Raw genomic sequence first — 18360 nt, 5'->3', positions numbered from 1 at the left:
TGGTGTCTCCTCCCCTGTCACCCTGTGCCCTTTCCTTTTCTTTCTGCCTCTCCAGCTCTTGCTCAATGAGCAACAATTTTGTTCCTGGGAACGCCAGCACCAAACCACAGGCTCTCATGGACACAGGCTGTTTACACATCTCTTTTCATGTTTCTGGGGCGCTGCCCTCCATCCCAAACCCATCCATTGGTAGATTCTTGGCTGGCAGGGAGGGGCAGGAGAGGCTCTGCGCATGGAGCTGGTGGGGACGGAGGTTTTTGGGCGGAAAAGGTCTCGGGTGACACTTAACAAAGAATTCTTGGTTCTCTCTTAGCCCTTGCAGCCTTGTGCCAGGATATTTTTTTTTTTAGATGGATTTGGGTGCCAGATCTGCTCTCCTTGCTCGCTTGATCCCCTTTTCCTTTCCCAAACGATGCCCAGGCTGGTCTGATCCCTGACTGCCAGGCCCCTCTGCAGGGGCAGCCACGCTGCAGCACTCGGAGAGCAAAGCTCTGCAGGCAGGACATTGGTAAAATCCTCCCTAAATCCAAAAAGTTGGATTCACTGCTGCCTTCTGGGGAGTCTGTCAGGCCTGAGGGGAGGGGTCAAACACCTGGAGGACTCCTGTCCAGAGCAAGGAGAAGGTACTTCTTGCCCAGGACTGGAAATAAATACGCTTTTCTCTTCCTTTGTACCCAAAATCCTGAGCAAAACAGATTTGGAGGGCCCCGAGGGACTGAGGATCTGTTACAGCCTTAATTCCGGATAATGGTTTTCTCCTGGATCTGCTGATCCCGGGGCTGATTGCAGAGTCAGAGCCCAGATCTGTTATCCTCGAAACACCTGGTCCGTTGGCGTGTTTTGGTGAAAGTTTTGCAAGCTGGTATTTCAAGACACCCTGGCCGGAATCCAGCTGCTGTAATTACTTGCCACTTCCCTTCAGCCCTGTCTGTGGCTCCAGCTGGATAAAATGCTCCCTGTTCCCATCCTTCAAACCCTTCCTCGATGTCCCCATCCTGGATGTCCCTTGCTGGCAGCTGCATTGTGTGTCCTCCAGCACGCTCCTCGCTTCAGCTGAAAAGCCAAAAATATGCTCTTCCAGCCTCCCAAGTGTGGATAATAACGAGCAAAATCCTACATCTGACCAGGAGATATAATCAAATAGGGCTGGGAATGGCAGGGAAAATTTCTGGAAAACACACCATGCAAAACCTCTGCTGCCGAGGCATTTCGGGAACCTTTTCTCACTGGGGCATTCCTGCTTGGCTCCTCCGATGGCATTTTGAGGCTCCCTGTCCTGTCCATGGCTCCATGCCACCCGGGGAGCTTGGCAGAACTGAAAGTGCTTTGATATGTCAGGTTTAATGGAATTGGGCAAGGCGCTGCAGGTGCTGACAGACGGACACCCACGTGGAGGGGTCACACACACCTCGCCTCACCCGCCCTGCTGGAGACAACATCAGGAGGCGTTTGGCAGCAAGGGCAGGTTTGGCTGCCTCCTTCCTCCTCCTCCTCATCCTCCTCCTCCTCCTTCTCATCCTCCTCCTCCTCCTCCTCCTCATTCTCATTCTCCTCCTCATCCTCCTCCTTCTCACTAGCATCAGCAGACAAACAACACAACCCAAACCTGCCCCAATCTACCACTCAGGAGAGGGACCCCAAAGTGAGGAGGGGGTGGGAGGAAGGCAACTGCTGCCTCATCCTCCCCTGGGGCTGCCCCGGGCTCTGCCTCGCCCAGGGAGGCTGTGTGTCATCGAGGCCACCCGTGCCAGCCCCTGGCAGTCCCTGCTGTCACACAGCTCCTTGTTGGAGCCTGTTGTGAATTTGCTGTTGTTAATTCTAATTTATTTGCTTTTTCTGGTGAGTTCAGCTCTGTGCTGCACCTCGGGGCCTGGCAGAGGTTGCTCCAAATTCAGGTTACAAGGGCTGCTGAGCCAGGGTTTGGGATTTCCTCCTCACCTGGCTCCGTACCTCAGCCAAGGACCTTAAAACTGGCCCAGTAATAGAGGCAGGAATAATAACAGTGACAGGATGTCCTGAACAGGAGACGCCAATTCTGCTGGAACTGGAATCAGAAACACACAATTAACTGAGCTGGAAGAGACCTCTGAGGTCTTCTAGTCCAACCCATGACCTAAAGTCATGGGCTGGGATTAGATGACCCAAAGGCCTTGGCTGGGATGACAGCAGAGGAGAAAGTTTGGTTCAGTTTTTCAAGAGAAAAGGTGTTTCTTGCTGGCTCAGCTCCAGGATTTTGCAATGAGGGATTGATAAAGAAAAACTGAAATATCACAGAGCAGAAGCAGCAAACTTTGCCCTCGTGATCCTCAGTTCAAGGGCTGCAGGGAAGGGTTTGCTGCTGCTTTGGGATGCCCCTGTGCAGGTGTTTCAGGTGGGGATTCTTATCTGAGCCCCATCTGCTGCCCTCTCTTTGAAGCTGAGGGATGATGACACCGCTGGCCTGGGGCTGGTGGTGTTTCCACTTTCTCCTGCCCTGCAGCAACGAGGCTTTGGCTTCCTTTAGTGCTGGCTGCAGAGCCAGAACTCTGACATTGAGTTTTGGGGCTCTGCTCACGTCCCCTGCTGCTGCAGTCATTTTGTCCCAATTGTCCCATGGGATAATGAGTGTCAGGGAAAGCAAATCACACAGTGGGAAAGGTGGGATGAACCCCCAGTGTCCTGATTTTCAGGTCCAGTCCTTTCCAGCAAAGCCACCAGCACCAGGGACATCCCAAGGCCCCTTTTCTGCTTGCTTGGAATTCTTATGGACCGTTTGTTGTGTCCTCGGGATTCAGAGTTGTGGCTACTGGTGTTTTTCCTCTGGAAAGGTGTTTGCTGTGGAAAGTTTTCATCTGTGCAGTCCTTCCTTGGTTTGCAAGGAGCACACCCGGGAATAAATGGAAAGGATGTGGAGAAGGAGATGTCCCTGAGAAGGTGATTTTCCCTCTCCCCTTGGCACTGCCATCCTGCCTGGCCTGGAGGAGCTTCAGCTGCACCAAGGCAGAGGGGCCTGAAATCACAACCAGGCTCTGAAACACCTGAAACACGCCGTGAACAAATTAATGAGTTCTTGATATCATTGTGGGAACCTGGAAATTCCTAAAAACATTCTTGGGGGTGAGAGCTGGACAGGACCCAGAGACCCCGAGCCTGGGCTGAGCCCCCCAGAAGGGGGTTCTGCCCCCCTGCTCAGGTGAGACCCCACCAGGGATGGGTGGGAGATTGGGCAGGAATTCCTCCCGTGAGGGTGGGCAGGGCTGGGATGGATTTTCCAGAGAAGCTGGGGCTGCCCCTGGATCCCTGGAAGTGCCCAAGGCCAGGCTGGACAGGGCTTGGAACACCCTGGGCAGTGGGAGATGTCCCTGCCACGGCAGGGGTGGGACAGGATGAGCTGTAGGGTCCCTTCCCACTCAAATCCTCCCATGGTTCTATGAAAAGCCAAGATTTTCACACAATCCCCTGGCTCCAAGCGCCCAAGGTTTCACAGCAGAACACTGGGGGCAATACACGGACAGCTGGGAAATGGGAAAATCCATTTTCACCCTGTTCTGCCTCTGAAACTCAGAGCAAATGCACCAAGGAATTTCTCAGCTTTAAAAATCTCCAATGGGGAGATAAAGAGATCCATGCTGGGAAAATCTCTTGTGCCACCAGATCCGAAGCTGAAGGTTCTTGCACTGAGGGGTGTCTGGAAATGTGAGTTTTTTCTTTTGATTGTTTTGATTCCTGGGAAGTTTGGATAAAAATTGAAGCAGAGTCTCCATTCTTTATAGCAGATGCTTTGGCAGAGTCCCGGGAATAGAAGAATTTTAGGATATTTGGCTTCCCCCTGGAGCACCAGCACCTTCTGTGATGCTCTGTGGTCATTTCCTACACCTGGCCCTGCCTCTTCCTCTTGCCCTCCTGACTCCTCAAGGAAAACAGACTTGGGAAATATTTATCCATCTACAAATAGATCCATAAAAATAATGATGTAAAATAATGATGTAAAATAATGATGTACCTGCTCCCAGGTAGGTCACGGCATTGCAGGGAAGTGACTGCTGGAGGCTCTGAGATTGGGACTGGGAAGGTTTGGAAATCCCAGGCAGAGAACTCAGCTCTGCCCACCCCCTGAGGTGACCCTGGGCTGATTTCTGTCCTCTCTGTCCCACAGCCTGACCAGAGGCTGAGGGGGTTTGTCCTGTGCTGGGATTTCCAAGGTACAGCTTGGTTTGGGCTTCTCCAGACCACGATTTTACTTCCATGTTCTCCCAGTCATTTCCCCACATGGTGCAGAAAGCCTTCAGGCACTGGGATCAAGGCTGGTGCTCCCAGGTTCTCCCAGATTCCTTGAGCAGGGATTTGGATGCTCCCGGGTCCCTACACCAGGAAAGGGATCAGCAGGTGGGTGTGGCAATGATCCATCCTGGGGCTGGAATTCCAAGGACAGAATTCCATGGGGTTAACTACAAATTGTGTCAGAAGTTGTGAGGAGCAGGACCAGGGCACAGCCCCTGGGCTGGGCTCTGCTGAGACCCCCTCAAATCCTGCCAAGAGGGACCCTGAGGGGCTGGAGAGTGACCAGGGATGGGAATGGAGCTGGAGAAGGGCTGGAGCACCAGGGGAGGGTCTGGAGAACTCCTGAGGGAGCTGGGAAGGGGCTCAGCCTGGAGAAAAGGAGGCTCAGAGGGACCTTGTGGCTCTGCACAGCTCCTGACAGGAGGGGACAGCCAGGGGGTGTTGGGCTCTACTCCAGGGAACAACAGGACAATGGAAATGGCCTCAGGCTGTGCCAGGGGAGGTTTAGTTGGATTTTGGGGGAAATTTCCTCAATGGAAGGGGTTTTCCACAGCAGGGACAGCTGCTCAGGGCAGGGGTGGGGTCCCATCCCTGGGGGGATTTCAGAGCTGTGGCACTTGGGGACGTGCTGAGGGGTGGGGAAATGCTTGGGCTGAATAGTCTCCAAAGCATTTTCCAGCCTAAACAATTCCATGGTTCCAGGAATATGGCAGCCAAGCAGCAAGGACAAGGAAGGGGACGTGGGTGTGGGCAAAATGCTCTGGCATTTTTACAGCTCTGCAGAAGGATCAGCCCAAAGCTGAGGCACCCCTGACCCCAAGGTGGGAGAAGGGGAGAACCTCGTGATCTTGGGGGTGGAAGGACACGGGAATGCTTCAAGTCCTGGCTCTGACATCCCAAGTGTTGCCAGTTTAGGGAGGATTATGGTTGGTCCATGGAGCTCCAGGCTCCTGATCCTGCCCTCCAATTCCAGCTCCCCTGGTGCAGTCTGGAATGTCTGGGTGGTTTCCTGACAGGGCAAGTTTGGGAGGTGACACAGCTCCACAGGGAAGTGAATTTGCACTCCTGGGAAGACTGGGGCTGCTTCAGCTACCTGCCTGAGGAGTTTGGGGTCTGGGAGGTGACTTTATATCTGTTATTTACCATAAATAATAGGTATAAATATAATATAATGTCAGAATTTTCCATAAATATGTCAGTATTTGATCCCTATTTCTGAATTCAGGCGGTAAAAGAGAATTTAAAGCACTTAATGGGAAAGTGGAGAGCCATTATCAGACATTAAACCTCAGGTTCAGGCCCTGTGAGACTTAAACACTGTCAGGGTAAATAATAAATGAAATGCTTCGATCTGGAGAAGAGACATTGAACACACTAACATTAATTTAAATAAATAACTGAATTCAGCTGTGGCTTTTTCTACTACAGCAGAACATGCCCAGGGTGACTTCTGGAAAAGTCTGCTGGGATTTTCCTGCACACAAACATGGATTAATTTTCATTTAAAAAGCATCAAAAGCCCCACATGACTTTTAAAAAGGAGCATTTGCTAACAGAAATACAATTTTGACACTGGGATTGATTTAAAACATGATTTTATTGCCATTGCTGAGAACAGAGGGATTTTTTTTGAGAAGCTTCTTCTGAGCTAAAATTCAAATTCACCATCAAGGAGCAAAGGGAAGCAGAATCCCTGTTTTTGGGAGGATCAAACCACGGCTGGAAGTGCCTTGGCAAAGCCCTCTGGGGGTGTTTGGAGGGATTGGCTGCGGGTAAACACCTGGACTGGGCCAGATCAAAGCTGGGCTCCCTCCTCACCCCTCCAGCAACATCTGAGGAAGAGCACGGGGAGGAAGACAAGGATGGATCTGATGGGAGGAGCGGGTGGTGCCAGTGGAGCAGAGTGAAGAGCATCCTGTGGTGGGGGGTGTCCTGTCAGAACAGGGGAATGGAAATTTCCATTCTGGAAATGATCCAGAACGATCCATAAATCATCCCTTATGATTTGGATTTGGGCCCCATCTCATTGAATATTCCCAGAACAGCCTTTCCAAGAAAATCCTGCTGGGGCTGATATTGGTGGGGCAATGCTGGAGACACTGCTGGGATTCACTCTGGGAATGCAGAATTTGGGGCAGAGCAAGTGAAATGGGGTTAAATCAGTGGCTGAAAGAGCAAAGTTCACCCAAAGACCAACACAAATTCCTTGTCCAGGCTGAGGACCATGACCAGGTCCTGAGAGGGCAGAGGGAAGGGGTGGGAGGGGTTTGGAGGGTCTGGAGTGATGCAGCCACGAGAAAGGGATGTGAGAAGCAAGTGATGGAGATGAGAAGGAATTCCTCCCTGTGAGGATGGGAAGGTTCTGGAATGGAATTCCCAGAGTAGCTGTGGCTGCCCCTGGATCCCTGGAAGTGCCCAAGGCCAAGTCGGATGGGATTTGGAGCAGCCTGGGATAGTGGGAGGTGTCCCTGCCCACGGTAGGGGTGGGACTGGGTGGGGTTTGAGGTCCCTTCCATCCAACCTATTCCATGATTCTGATTCTTCACCCCTGGAGCACGCTGGGTGTGAAATCTTTCCTCTGTGTTTTCCAGGTGATCTGAGCATCAAGGGGGAACAGGACCAGACGAAACAAGGGAAAACCAGGGAGAGAGAGGAAGGACAACCAGGACAACCCTGGCCCAACAATAAGGTGGGTATGAGTTTGGGCTGTAACCTGGGTTTGCTGTTTCACAGGAGAGAGAATTTGCAAGTGCTCTCCAGTGGGGCCTGCAAGGGACTCATGGCCATGCTCCCAGTCCCATCTTCCCGGGAAATCCCCTGTGGGAGCACCTCTGTGTCCCGTGGTGGGTGGGAAATGGCGCTTTGGTCCCTTTCACAGCAGAACCTGTCATGTGTGGCACTCATGGCTCAGTGCTCCTGCTCCTGCGTGTGAGCCAAGAGCCAAGCGGGGACCCGAGACGGGAGCAGAGTGCAGCAGCAATGAGGCATGGGGTGGCAACCTCCACACCCAGGGTAATGAACACTCCTCAGGCTCCTCGGAGCTCTCCGGGAGGGAGCAGCCTCAGCCAAGCTCCGTGTCCTGCGAGGGGGGCATGGAAGAGGACATCCTGGGGGGATCCCTTGTTCCTGCGGGGTCAGGATTTACCGGCTGTCCCCCAGAGCAGAAACCCCCCGGGCATGGGGAGAGCTGAGGACAGGAGGTGGGTGGGACAGCACAGCATCTCCCCGGGAGAGGAGTCAACTTCAGCGCCCCAGGAGAAACGAAGGGACAGAGGGGAGAGGCGAGATGCTCCTCTGGACGAGCACTAAAGCCACACCAGAGGTTTCCAGCTCCTCTCTCGGCCCAGGGAGAGGTTTGGCTACACCTTCTCAGACATCCCCCTGGGCAGGGTCTGGGGGGAGTGGAGCTCCACGGACTGGCGCCGCCGGACCTCGCGCTCGGCCCAGTCCTGCTCGGGCTCGCAGCCCTTGAGGATGGCCAAGCGCTCCGAGAAGGTTTTGGCCTGTGGGAACAGGATGTAGTTGTAGAGGATGGAAGCTGCTGCAGCCCCAATCAGGGGGCCCACCCAGAACACCTGGAGAGGAGAGAAAAGTGGGGTGAGCAAAACCCAGCCTGACTTTGGAAGAACTGGGATCTCCGAGGGGCATTCCAGGGGTTTGGGTTTCTTCCTGGGAACAAAACACGAAGTCAGCTCTGCTTTGGCCATCACTGGGGATCTGAGCTCCCCTCCCAACGTCCTCTTCCACCATTCCCCTTCTGCTCAGACTGCATTAATGACAGGCCCATGGTGAATGTGCTGAGTGATGTGGCATCATCTGGAGGAGCATTTTCCTATCCACTCATGGGTTGCTGTTGCAGGAGGAGGAGGAGGAGGAGGTGGAGGCACTGGCCTGGGCCAGACACCTTGGAACACATCAGGAACCACCACAGCTCTGCCTCCAGACAGGCTCTTTATAGATGAAACCAATGAAATCATGAAATCTTCTGAGCTGGAAATCCATCTTCTGGCCCTGCTCAGGACAACCACCACCAATCCCACCCTGTGCCTGAGAGCGCTGCCAAAATGCTCCTGGAGCTCTGGCAGGCTGAGAGCCATGCCCATTCCCTGGGGAGCCAGGGAGTGTTCCCAAAGGTGTACCTAGATCCAGGAACCAGGAAAGTTCCCCAGGACTGGCAGCAGCTCCAGCCTCCATTGCTTTTGTTCCCTGTGCTAAGTCACGTCAACAGACCTTACACCCTGATCCTGTTGCAATGCTCCCAGTTTGGAAAAGCCAATTAAACACCCAGCAGCCCCACCTCTTTCTCCTAATCTCTCCTTCTCTCCTCCAGCTGGGAGCTGGCATGGAAATGCCTGGAATTTGTCTGACTTGCTGAGTTTCAAGGAATATTGGCAGTTTGGGGGACTCATCCAACACAACTCCCAGAGCTGAGTTCTCACCCAGTGGTCGCTGAAGTCTCCAACGACGACAGCAGGGGCGAAGGACCTGGCGGGATTCATGGAGCAGCCGGTGTAGCGGATCTGCCGGGAACACCACGGCCGCTGTCAGCATTAAGCCCTTTTACCTCATTTTTTAAAAAGTTGGGGTGTCATTAGGGTGACAGCTGAGCTGCTGCTTCACCCTTCAGCATTCCTGTTCCGGGAAAAGGGATCCAACTCGTTCGCTCCAGGAGAGATCCCACAGATCCCTGGAATTCCCAATGGGACTCAAGGAGAGGCAGGGTCCAGAAAATAAAGTTTTTCATGCCAAATAAAGGCTGAGCTCAGGCCATAGCTCCCCCACGGCTTTGGTGGGATTTTTCCCTCTCTCTGCTGGAAAACCACGGGTTCCATATTCCCTGTCAAGCCCGGAGATGCAGCCAAACCAACTTGGGGCATAAACAAAAAAAAACCCCAAAAATGCCAAGTTTTGGCCTATCCACTCACCCCGAGGAGGTGCCCCACAGCCACAGAGAGGCCAATGGAGAGGGCAGGGGAGCCCAGGTTGTCCTCACGCCGCTCGTCTGTGGAAGCAAAGATGCACAGGACCAGCTGGAAGGTGAGGAACAGCTCCACCGTCACCGCCTGCCCCGTCGTGGTCTCATTGTGCAGCTGGAACGGGAGGAAAAACATGTTCCAAGGCTGAGTTCTGTGAGTGGATGGGAAATATGGAGGAGGAATCCAAAATCAGGGGGAGCCAAAGGAGACAGGGGAGATTTTTGGCACCAATAAGAAAAAACTTCCCAGGTAGAAAAAGTGGCTCAATGGGAAATGCTTGACTGACCTCTCAGGAAGTTTTATTGGCAATTTTTTTGTATTTTTCCTTTTTTTTTTTTTCCATTTCCTCCTACTCAAAATGCCTTTTAGAAAAGTTTACAAGTTGCATTTTGAAGACATTGAAAATAAATATTTTGGCATGAAAAAAGAAAAAAATTCCCTTTGCACACTTTTTTGACTCAGAGAATTTGTCAGGTCTGATCTGGGGCTGATCCTAGTGGCACCGCCTCTCCTCCAACTCAGTCCCTTCTTTCCCCGTGTCCCCCAAATCTAATCCCATTGCTTGGCAGTCCCAGGAAGGTCCTGCCCCAGCTCCAGAGTCAGATCTTCCTCATTCTCCCGCCCAGTGTTCCCCTCCCTTTTTACAGGGATGAACAGCTCACAGGGGATAAAAGCCTGCTCAAAATCTCCTGTTCTCACTTTTGGCTGGTTTAAGCTGTAAATCAACAAAGCTGAGCAGTCTGAGTCTCCCTTAAACCTCCCGCTTTTATTACCCTCAGTCACTAAATCTCTTCATTCAGAGTAAACCACAATCCCTCTTTTTAACCCTCTTAATCACTCTGGCAGTGCAGCTGAGTCCTGGCAGTGCCTCCCTGCTGTGGGAAAGGTGATTTCCATGTGCTGCTTCCCAACCCGGCTCCCTTGGGGTTGGGTGATGCTGATCCTGGCAGGGTGGGACAATGAATCCCTGGGTTTCAATTCCTTTTCCCCCTCCTGTGGGGAAGGGGGTGTTGGAGGCCAGGACACCATTGGAGAATCCCCCATGTCTTCCTAAGCTTCCCTGGCTTTATTTTTTTCCGTGTCTGAAACCAGCCTGAGGTCCTTGTGAAGCTCTGGGGTATCCATGTGTTGGGTTTTGGGATGAATCAGCTGGGTCTGGTGTGACCATCCACTGTGGGAGGCAACGAGCTGAATCTAATGAAAATCTGGAATTTAGACCCAAATCTCTCCTCTCCCCACCACTTCATCAACCTGGGAATTGTGGCTTGGCCAAAGCAGAGCCAGGGAAAGGCTGCCTGGACCCACACCAGAGGGGAAATTGCACGAGGAATGCAGAGGTGGTGTTTTGGATGTGTCCTTCCTTAAACCCCTGGGACCCCCAGAATCCAAATCCCCTGAGTACAGTCCTGGGGAAAAATGAGAAATGAGATGGTTGTGACTCCAAGGGACGCATCTGTGGCCAGCTGGATCCTTCCCCTGGCGTTAGCCCCAAAAACTGGGATGTTTTTGGCACCAATATGAAAAGACCAAAAATTTCCCAGGTGGAAGAAGTGGCTCAGTGGGAAATAGCTGATGGACCTCAGGAAATTTTAGCCCTAAAACTAGAGGAGGAAGATGAGTCCTGCCTTCATCCCTGCTCCAGGATCCAGCAGGTATTGGGCTGTGGCATTCAGAGGCTTCCTCACCTGGAATTCTGGGAATTTTTCGGGAATTTTGGGAATTCTGGGATCCCTGGCAGGAGGTTTTGGGGAGCAGAGGGGGGTTTTAGAGATTTTTGGGTGGATCTGGGATGAAATTTCCACAGAATCCCCCTGATTTTGGACCTCTCCCAGTTCTCGGAGTGGGAATTTTAGGGTATTCCGGGAATTTTGGGGCATTCTGGGAATTCCGGGATCCCTGGCAGGAGGTTTTGGGGAGCTGAGGGGGTTTTTAGGGATATTTGGGTGGATCTGGGATGAAATTTCCACAGAATTCCCCTGATTTTGGACCTCTCCCAGTTCTCGGAGGAAAATTCCCAGTGGGAATTTTAGGGTATTCCGGGAATTTTTGGGCATTCTGGGAATTCTGGGATACCTGGCAGGAGGTTTTTGGGAGCTGAGGGGGATTTTAGGGATTTTTGGGTGGATCTGGGATGCAATTTCCACAGAATTCCCCTGATTTTGGACCTCTCCCAGTTCTCGGAGGAAAATTCCCAGTGGGAATTTTAGGGTACTCCAGGAATTTTTGGGCATTCTGGGAATTCCGGGATCCCTGGCAGGAGGTTTTGGGGAGCTGAGGGGGGTTTTAGAGATTTTTGGGTGGATCTGGGATGAAATTTCCACAGAATTCCCCTGATTTTGGACCTCTCCCAGTTCTCGGAGTGGGAATTTTAGGGTATTCCGGGAATTTTTGGGCATTCTGGGAATTCCGGGACCCCTGGCAGGAGGTTTTGGGGAGCTGAGGGGGTTTTTAGGGATTTTTGGGTGAATCTGGGATGAAATTTCCACAGAATCCCCCTGGTTTTGGACCTCTCCAAGTTCTCGGAGGAAAATTCCCAGTAGGAATTTTAGGGTATTCCGGGAATTTTTGGGAATTCTGGGAATTCTGGGATCCCTGGCAGGAGGTTTTGGGGAGCTGAGGGGGGTTTTAGAGATTTTTGGGTGGATCTGGGATGAAATTTCCACAGAATTCCCCTGATTTTGGACCTCTCCCAGTTCTCGGAGTGGGAATTTTAGGGTATTCCGGGAATTTTTGGGCATTCTGGGAATTCCGGGATCCCTGGCAGGAGGTTTTGGGGAGCTGCGGGGGGTTTTAGAGATTTTTGGGTGGATCTGGGATGAAATTTCCACAGAATTCCCCTGATTTTGGACCTCTCCCAGTTCTCGGAGGAAAATTCCCAGTGGGAATTTTAGGGTTTTCTGGGAATTTTTGGGCATTCTGGGAATTCCTGGACCCCTGGCAGGAGGTTTTGGGGAGCTGAGGGGGATTTTAGAGATTTTTGGGTGGATCTGGGATGAAATTTCCACAGAATTCCCCTGATTTTGGACCTCTCCCAGTTCTCGGAGTGGGAATTTTAGGGTATTCTGGGAATTTTAGGGTATTCCGGGAATTTTTGAGCATTCTGGGAATTCCGGGATCCCTGGCAGGAGGTTTTGGGGAGCTGAGGGGGTTTTTAGGGATTTTTGGGTGGATCTGGGATGAAATTTCCACAGAATTCCCCTGATTTTGGACCTCTCCCAGTTCTCGGAGGAAAATTCCCAGTGGGAATTTTAGGGATTTTTGGGTGGATCTGGGATGAAATTTCCACAGAATTCCCCTGGTTTTGGACCTCTCCCAGTTCTCGGAGGAAAATTCCCAGTGGGAATTTTAGGGATTTTTGGGTGGATCTGGGATGAAATTTCCACAGAATTCCCCTGATTTTGGACCTCTCCCAGTTCTCGGAGTGGGAATTTTAGGGTATTCCGGGAATTTTTGGGCATTCTGGGAATTCTGGGATCCCTGGCAGGAGGTTTTGGGGAGCTGAGGGGTTTTTTAGGGATTTTTGGGTGGATCTGGGATGAAATTTCCACATAATTCCCCTGATTTTGGACCTCTCCCAGTTCTCGGAGGAAAATTCCCAGTGGGAATTTTAGGGTATTCCGGGAATTTTTGGGCATTCTGGGAATTCCGGGATCCCTGGCAGGAGGTTTTGGGAAGCTGAGGGGGTTTTTAGGGATTTTTGGGTAGATCTGGGATGAAATTTCCACAGAATTCCCCTGATTTTGGACCTCTCCCAGTTCTCGGAGTGGGAATTTTAGGGTATTCCGGGAATTTTTGGGCACTCTGGGAATTCCGGGATCCCTGGCAGGAGGTTTTGGGGAGCTGAGGGGGTTTTTAGGGATTTTTGGGTGGATCTGGGATGAAATTTCCACAGAATTCCCCTGATTTTGGACCTCTCCCAGTTCTCGGAGGAAAATTCCCAGTGGGAATTTTAGGGATTTTTGGGTGGATCTGGGATGAAATTTCCACAGAATTCCCCTGATTTTGGACCTCTCCCAGTTCTCGGAGTGGGAATTTTAGGTTATTCTGGGAATTTTTGGGCATTCTGGAAATTCCGGGATCCCTGGCAGGAGGTTTTGGGGAGCTGAGGGGGGTTTTAGAGATTTTTGGGTGGATCTGGGATGAAATTTCCACAGAATTCCCCTGATTTTGGACCTCTCCCAGTTCTCGGAGGAAAATTCCCAGTGGGAATTTTAGGGATTTTTGGGTGGATCTGGGATGAAATTTCCACAGAATTCCCCTGGTTTTGGACCTCTCCCAGTTCTCGGAGGAAAATTCCCAGTGGGAATTTTAGGGATTTTTGGGTGGATCTGGGATGAAATTTCCACAGAATTCCCCTGGTTTTGGACCTCTCCCAGTTCTCGGAGGAAAATTCCCAGTGGGAATTTTAGGGATTTTTGGGTGGATCTGGGATGAAATTTCCACAGAATTCCCCTGATTTTGGACCTCTCCCAGTTCTCGGAGGAAAATTCCCAGTGGGAATTTTAGGGATTTTTGGGTGGATCTGGGATGAAATTTCCACAGAATTCCCCTGATTTTGGACCTCTCCCAGTTCTCGGAGGAAAATTCCCAGTGGGAATTTTAGGGATTTTTGGGTGGATCTGGGATGAAATTTCCACAGAATTCCCCTGATTTTGGACCTCTCCCTGTTCTCGGAGGAAAATTCCCAGTGGGAATTCCCAGTGGGAATTTTAGGTTATTCCGGGAATTTTAGGGCATTCCGGGAATTTTTGGGCATTCTGGGAATTCCGGGATCCCTGGCAGGAGGTTTTGGGGCAGCTGATGGGATTTTTGGGGCTGGCCACAAGCCCCTTCCTCCCACCCCTCAGGTTCCCCAGGACCCTGCCCATCTCTCCCACCTCCAAGCCCACCCGGAGCCGCAGGCTGACCTTGTTGAGGGCCAGTCCCTGGCGGGCGTCGGGCGGGGTGACCTCGTGCAGGATGGCAGCGCCCACCACGCCGCCCAGCAGCTGCGCCGCCACGTAGAACAGGGCGCGGAGCAGGGAGAGCTGCGAGCCCAGCACGCAGCCCACGGTCACGGCGGGGTTGATGTGGGCGCCGCTGACGTGGCCCAGGGCCTGCACCAGCGTCCCGATGGCCAAGCCGAAGGCCAGCGCGATCTGCAGAGTGCTCGGGGCCGGCGCCGAGGGCCAGTTCAGGGCAGAGCCCAGGCCGAAGAGGACGAAGACCAGAGTGGCCAGGAATTCCGCAAGGACGGCCCTGGTGAAGGCAATGGAGCGCAGTTCCCACATCATGGAGGCTCCCAGGAACGATCCTCAGTGCCCACCTCCTGCTGTGTCCCTGAGGGTCACCTGGGACAACATTTATATACCTGGAGGCGGGAGGGCCACAGGGTCAGCTGCTGAAGGGGATGGGATCATGGTCCCGGGAAATCTGATGCTTTTTTCCTGCTGTGTTCCAGCTGAGGGAACATCAGATCCTGCCCCTTCTATGAGAGCCGGGGAATGTGGCACTCGCTGCCCTGGGGAGGTCGCAGATCAGCCTCCAGCAGTGCTGGCAAGGACTGCTCCTGTCTCCTGGGCTTCCTTACCTGGGATAGATCCCCAGAGCTGCTCTTGCAGCTGGGAACAGGCAAAGGGCAGGAAGCAATGAGGGATCTGTGGAGCCGAAGCCGAGCTCAGGTTGTGTTGAAAATCAGGCCGTGGGCTGTGATTTAACAACCAGAAAAATCCAGGAACATGGAGGGATTCCTGGGGCTGTCCTGTGCAGGGACAGGAGTTGGATTCAATGATCATTGAGGGTGTCTTCCAACCAAGGATGTTCCATGATTCCATGAAAAGTGAGTGCTGGGGAGGCACAAAAGGGGTTCACTGCAGCTCAGCTCCTCAGAGCACCAGAATTTCACAGCCTGGGCACAGATTTCCTACACGGAAAATTTGAAATCAATCCCAAAGCAAAGACTGTCAGAAATTTCCATGTGAAAATGTGACCCCAGGGCTGGAGCACCAAGTGTGCCCTAATTATGGCCATTTTGGCCAACTCTGCTCTTCATAAACGTCCTTTTAGTTCTTGGTGTCAATCCCAGAGTGAGAATTTCTTCTCTGGGATTCCGTTCTTCCCATCTGCTCCTTGCCCAGAAAGTTTCTTTTCCCTTTTCTCCATTTCCCATTCCTGAGGGATATCTGCAAAACCTTTTCCTCGCCTTGTCATTGGGGTTGGTGGCTTTACTGGAAATTGAGGAGCTGGTTTTTCCTCTCCAGAGCTGACTCTGAGGTGGGATCACTCCTCCAGTTGTAGCTGGAAGGACCATTTTATCCCAGAGGGATACAGAGCCCCAGGACCAAGTGTCCAAGTTTGGGCTCTAGCAAAGGCTCTTGCTCTCCAATAAACTGAGTATTTTTCCCTTCCAGAGGAGCTGTGCAAGTGCCATGGGGCTGATGACAAATGTTCCACATTGGTGGGATTATATCATGGAATGATGGGGTATCCCAGGAGCTCCCAGATGGAGCAGAGGATGGACATAGGTCCCTTCCAATGGAACTGTTCTTCTCATCTTCCTCCTTCTCCCTTCTTGTCTCCCTTCCTTCCTCCTCCACTTTCCCCTTCTCATTTTCTTTCTCCTCCTCTCTTTTTCTGCCTTTCCCCTTCTTTTCCCCCTTCCTCCTTTCTCTTTTACCCTCTCCCTCTCCCTCTCCCTCTAAAAAAAGGTTTTTGGGAACATCGCTCTTAACAAGTGAGGGACTGTGGGAAAAACAAGTCCAGCCCATGGCTGAGTCTGAACAAAGTGGGACTGTGGTCCAATAAAACCTTTTCCTCTGAAAATCCTCCCCTTGGACTGTGTCCCGCCCCAGCATCTCTTCAGACAGAGCTTTTCCAGCAGTGGAGTCAGTCTCGTAAAACAGGTTTGGAGGCTAAAGGGATTTGGGTGCTGCTGAGCACCAGGATCATGGTCCTGGCCAGGCTCGTGCTCCACATGCCTGGCACAGGGCTCAGCCCTACTCAGGGCAGGAGTTACTCAGGGCTGCAATTACTGCAGGGAGGATGGAGAGCAAATCTGGGTAATTACTGGAGCTCATACCCTGCCTGATTAGTGATTACTCGTGAGGAGCATGGGGATGTCTCAGTGCTCAGGACTAATTAAAAGGAAGAAGTCAGCAGGATTAGTTCTGAGTAACTTAGAAGTCCAACCCCGTGGTCCTGACTTTTGTCTGGAGATGCAAAACTCATGGCAGCTTGTTTGTACTGAGCTTGGAGATGCTGGTGCTGAAACTGGAGATGTTTGTTTTGAGCTTGGAGCAGTCTGTGCCATGGCCGGGGGGTTCCTGTGGTGCTGGACTGTGGGAAAAGGGTCAGAGCTGCATTTTGTGACCAGCTGTTTTGGTGTCAATGGCATTTTCTGGGAGATGGTGTTTTCCAGCAAGAGCAGCCCATCCCAGCTTTCCCCAGAGACCCCCAGCACTGGAATTCCACTGGTTTTACAGAGGAATCCATCCACTTCACAAAACCAGACTCTGTTGGCTCCAGGCACGGAGCCAGTGGCAGAGCCAAGGTTTCCTGGCTGTGCCACAGTTGGGCAGTGCCCCAGAAAAATGGGAGATGCCACAAGCTGAAGGGTTGGGAAGGGGCTGTTGAATCTGTTCTTGTATCTAGGAGGGGGTCCTGGAGCTACTGGAGATGATGGAAATGTGGCTTTCCACCTCACCCTAAGTGTGCTGCTGCTTTGGGAGCAGCCAGGAGCATTCCAGCCCTGCAGGGAATCAAACGAGTTGGGGAAAGTGCATTATTTTACCTGTTAACCCCAGCCCCTGGAGTGTGACGGTGTTATCAGCCCTCCCTGGGACCAAGAGCAAATTAAATGATCTTGAGGAGTGGGTAGGTATCTGCAGAAAGCTGGAACCCATGTGGGTGCCTCACACTGGTGCCCTGTGTTGGAGCCCCATGTTGACGTCTCATGTTTGGAGCCCCATGTTTGCAACACCATGTGGATGCCCTGTGCTGGTGCCTCGTGTTTAAACCCTGTGTTGGTGCCTCAACTTCATGTCCTGTGTTGGAACCCCATGTTTGGAACCCTGCATTTGTGTCCTGTGTTGGTGCCCCATGTTGGTGCCATGTTTGGAACCCCATGTTTGGAACATGCATTTGTGCCCCGTGTCGGTGCCCATGTTTGGAACCCCATGTTTGGAACATGCATTTGTGCCCTGTGTTGGTGCCATGTTTGGAACCTGTGTTGGTGCTCATGTGGGTGCTTCAGGTTTGAGCCCTGTGTTGGAGCCCCGTGTTTGGAACCCCATGGTAGTGCCCGTGTTCCAGCCCATGGATTCCTCGTGTTCGTGTTCCATGTTGGAACGCCATTGTTCCAAACCTCATGTTTGGAACCCCTTGATGGTCCCTGTGTGGATTCCCTGAGCTTGTGCCTCATGGTGGTGCCTGTGTTGGTGCTTCGTGTTGGAACCCTGTGTTTGGAACCCTGTGCTGGTGTCCAGTGTTTGGAGCCCTGTGTTGGTGCCCATATTTGGAACTCTGTCTTTGTAATGGTCTGTTGGTGCCCTGTGTTTGAGCCCCATGTTGGTGCCTCATGTTTGGAGCCCCATTTTGGTGTCTCATGTTGGAACCCTGTGTTGGAACCCCGTGTTGGTTCACTGTATTTGGAACCCCATGACTGGAACTCTGTGTTGGCGTACCGTGTTGCATCGCCGTGTTTGGAACCTCATGCTGGTGCCTTCTGTTGGTGCCCCATCCTGGTGCCCAATGTTTGGAGCCCCATGTCGGTGCCTCGTGTTTGAACCCCCTGTTTGGAACCCCGTGTTTGGAGCCCTGTGTGGGTTCCCTGTGTTTGGAATCTGCAGTTGGTGTCTGTGTTTGGAACCCCGTGTTTAAGTCCCATGTTGGCGTCCGTGTTTGGAACCCCATGTTTGGAGCCCTGTGTTTGGAACCACGTGTTTGAGCCTCGTGTTGGTGTCCATGTTTGGAACCCCATGTTCTGAGCCCTGTGTGGGTTCCCTATGTTTGGAATCTGGTGTTGGTGTCCATGTTTGAGTCCCGTGTTGATGTCTGTGTTTGGAACCCCGTGTTTGGAACCCTGTGTTTGAGCCCCATGTTGGTGTCCATGCTTGAGCCCCATGTTTGGAGCCCTGTGTTTGGAACC

At 52.2% G+C, this 18360-nt stretch overlaps 1 protein-coding gene across 1 annotated transcript; it reads right to left on the bottom strand.

Annotated features, from left to right (window-relative positions):
• Nucleotides 1-5838: 5838 nt before the first annotated feature.
• On the bottom strand, nucleotides 5839-14577 carry AQP2 (aquaporin 2). The gene is made up of 4 exons (XM_030259621.4): nucleotides 14144-14577; nucleotides 9186-9350; nucleotides 8700-8780; nucleotides 5839-7835 (listed from the first exon to the last, which is right to left on the bottom strand). Exons 1-4 carry the CDS (start codon nucleotides 14507-14509, stop codon nucleotides 7620-7622), a joined length of 828 nt encoding a protein of 275 aa, XP_030115481.4. The 5' UTR covers nucleotides 14510-14577; the 3' UTR covers nucleotides 5839-7619.
• Nucleotides 14578-18360: the final 3783 nt, after the last annotated feature.

The sequence above is a fragment of the Taeniopygia guttata genome, chromosome 29 (genome assembly GCF_048771995.1).
Source record: "Taeniopygia guttata chromosome 29, bTaeGut7.mat, whole genome shotgun sequence".
Taxonomy (NCBI): Eukaryota; Metazoa; Chordata; class Aves; order Passeriformes; family Estrildidae; genus Taeniopygia; species Taeniopygia guttata.
The sequence above is the reverse complement of the archived record's forward strand: the minus strand, read 5'-3'. Positions and strand labels throughout refer to the sequence as shown.